General features: G+C 49.3%; 2 protein-coding genes across 2 annotated transcripts; both read left to right on the plus strand.

The window, feature by feature from the left end:
- Window positions 1-452: 452 nt before the first annotated feature.
- Pmar_PMAR010439 (ADP-ribosylation factor GTPase-activating protein, putative) lies at window positions 453-1,003 on the plus strand (the record flags this gene model as incomplete). The annotated part of the gene is made up of 3 exons (XM_002768517.1): window positions 453-591; window positions 656-786; window positions 830-1,003. The coding sequence occupies 3 exons, from the start codon at window positions 453-455 to the stop codon at window positions 1,001-1,003; spliced, it is 444 nt and encodes a 147-aa protein (XP_002768563.1).
- Window positions 1,004-1,013: 10 nt separating this feature from the next.
- Pmar_PMAR010440 (hypothetical protein) lies at window positions 1,014-1,229 on the plus strand (the record flags this gene model as incomplete). Its single annotated transcript, XM_002768518.1, has 1 exon — window positions 1,014-1,229. A coding segment is annotated over one exon (216 nt), but the record flags the coding sequence as incomplete, so codon positions are not given.
- Between the last annotated feature and the right edge of the window lie 117 nt (window positions 1,230-1,346).

The raw sequence follows: 1,346 nt of genomic DNA on the forward strand, positions 1-1,346 counted from the left end.
CCCGATGATAATAGTGATGGAGGTGACGGCCCATTATGAGAAGCAGGATGTAGAGAACACTCTCATCGTCTATTCCCAACGAGCATCGTCGAAGACCGCAACCTAACGATTATATATGTGCGCGATCTATTCCGATTGTAACGAAGTTCCCCCAAGCATAATCGTTCCCTCGGATGATGATTCTCCACATTGCGTGTCTTGACGTTCGTAAGTGTCGCTAGATTGTTTAGTCAGTAGAGCTCTCGAGTTATCATACACTATCTGTTACATCATTGCCAAGGAGAACAACTTTCAAGTGCGGCCGGCACCTTTCAGAGCTACGTTTTCAGTTATAGGAACTATAGGACTAGGAACGATTACAAGAACTACGTCGTAGTGTGCGAAGGGCGATCACACTCGTTATGGAGTTACTTGTAACTCCATTCATAGTGTCCGATTTTACTGTCTCCAATATGGACCCGGCAACGAAGAGTTTTTTCGTGGCACGTCGAAAAGAGGACCCCGAGAATGCTGTCTGTTGTGACTGCGGTGCTGCCAACCCACAGTGGGCAAGCGTCCCTTATGGGATCTACTTCTGTCTAGTCTGTTCTGGTAATACCGAAGCGATACAATGTTATGACGGTACGAGAAGATGTGAGCGATTTGTGGTATTCAGGGAAGCACCGATCTCTGGGGGTACACCTTAGTTTTGTGCGCTCGACCACGATGGATAGCTGGAACCCCAAACAGTTGAAGAAAATGGAGCTCGGTGGCAACAGCAAGTTTAACAAATTCTGTCGAGAGATGGTAACATAAGTGAAACCATGACCCGACTCATCATGTGTGTTAGGGAATCGACAAGATGTCGATCTCGGAAAAGTATAATACTAAGGCGGCGGAGTACTATAGGAACTACATTCAAGCTTTGGCTGACGGTACCGCGCCGCCTGAGAGGCCCTCGGTAGCTGACGGGAAGATGCCGGCATGTAATGGTGTTAGAGTCGCATGGTCGTACATGAAGTGATATGTGTTAGATCCTCCTCCTGCTTCGTCGACTAGTGGTAGTCAACGAAGCGCGTCTCCTCCACCAGGGTCAGGTTTTGACTCGTCCAATGGGTATAGCAACGGGTTCAATACGCAGCGACAGCCTGGCCGGAATACCATGACGGGCTTTGGAAGTGAGATGTCTGGTATGAGGAATCAGGGAAGCTCTGATCGATACAGCTCGGCAGGGTTCCAGCAAGGAGGAGGTGAGGTGCATGCTCTGTCGTGGTCTAGGGAGTCCGGTTGACTGTAATAGGACCGAGCCAGGGAGACTACTGGCACCAAGAGGGTCAGGAGGATAACGATCCTTTGGGGAACATGAT

Source organism: Perkinsus marinus, assembly GCF_000006405.1.
Source record: "Perkinsus marinus ATCC 50983 genomic scaffold scf_1104296967966, whole genome shotgun sequence".
NCBI classification, from domain to species: domain Eukaryota; phylum Perkinsozoa; order Perkinsida; family Perkinsidae; genus Perkinsus; species Perkinsus marinus.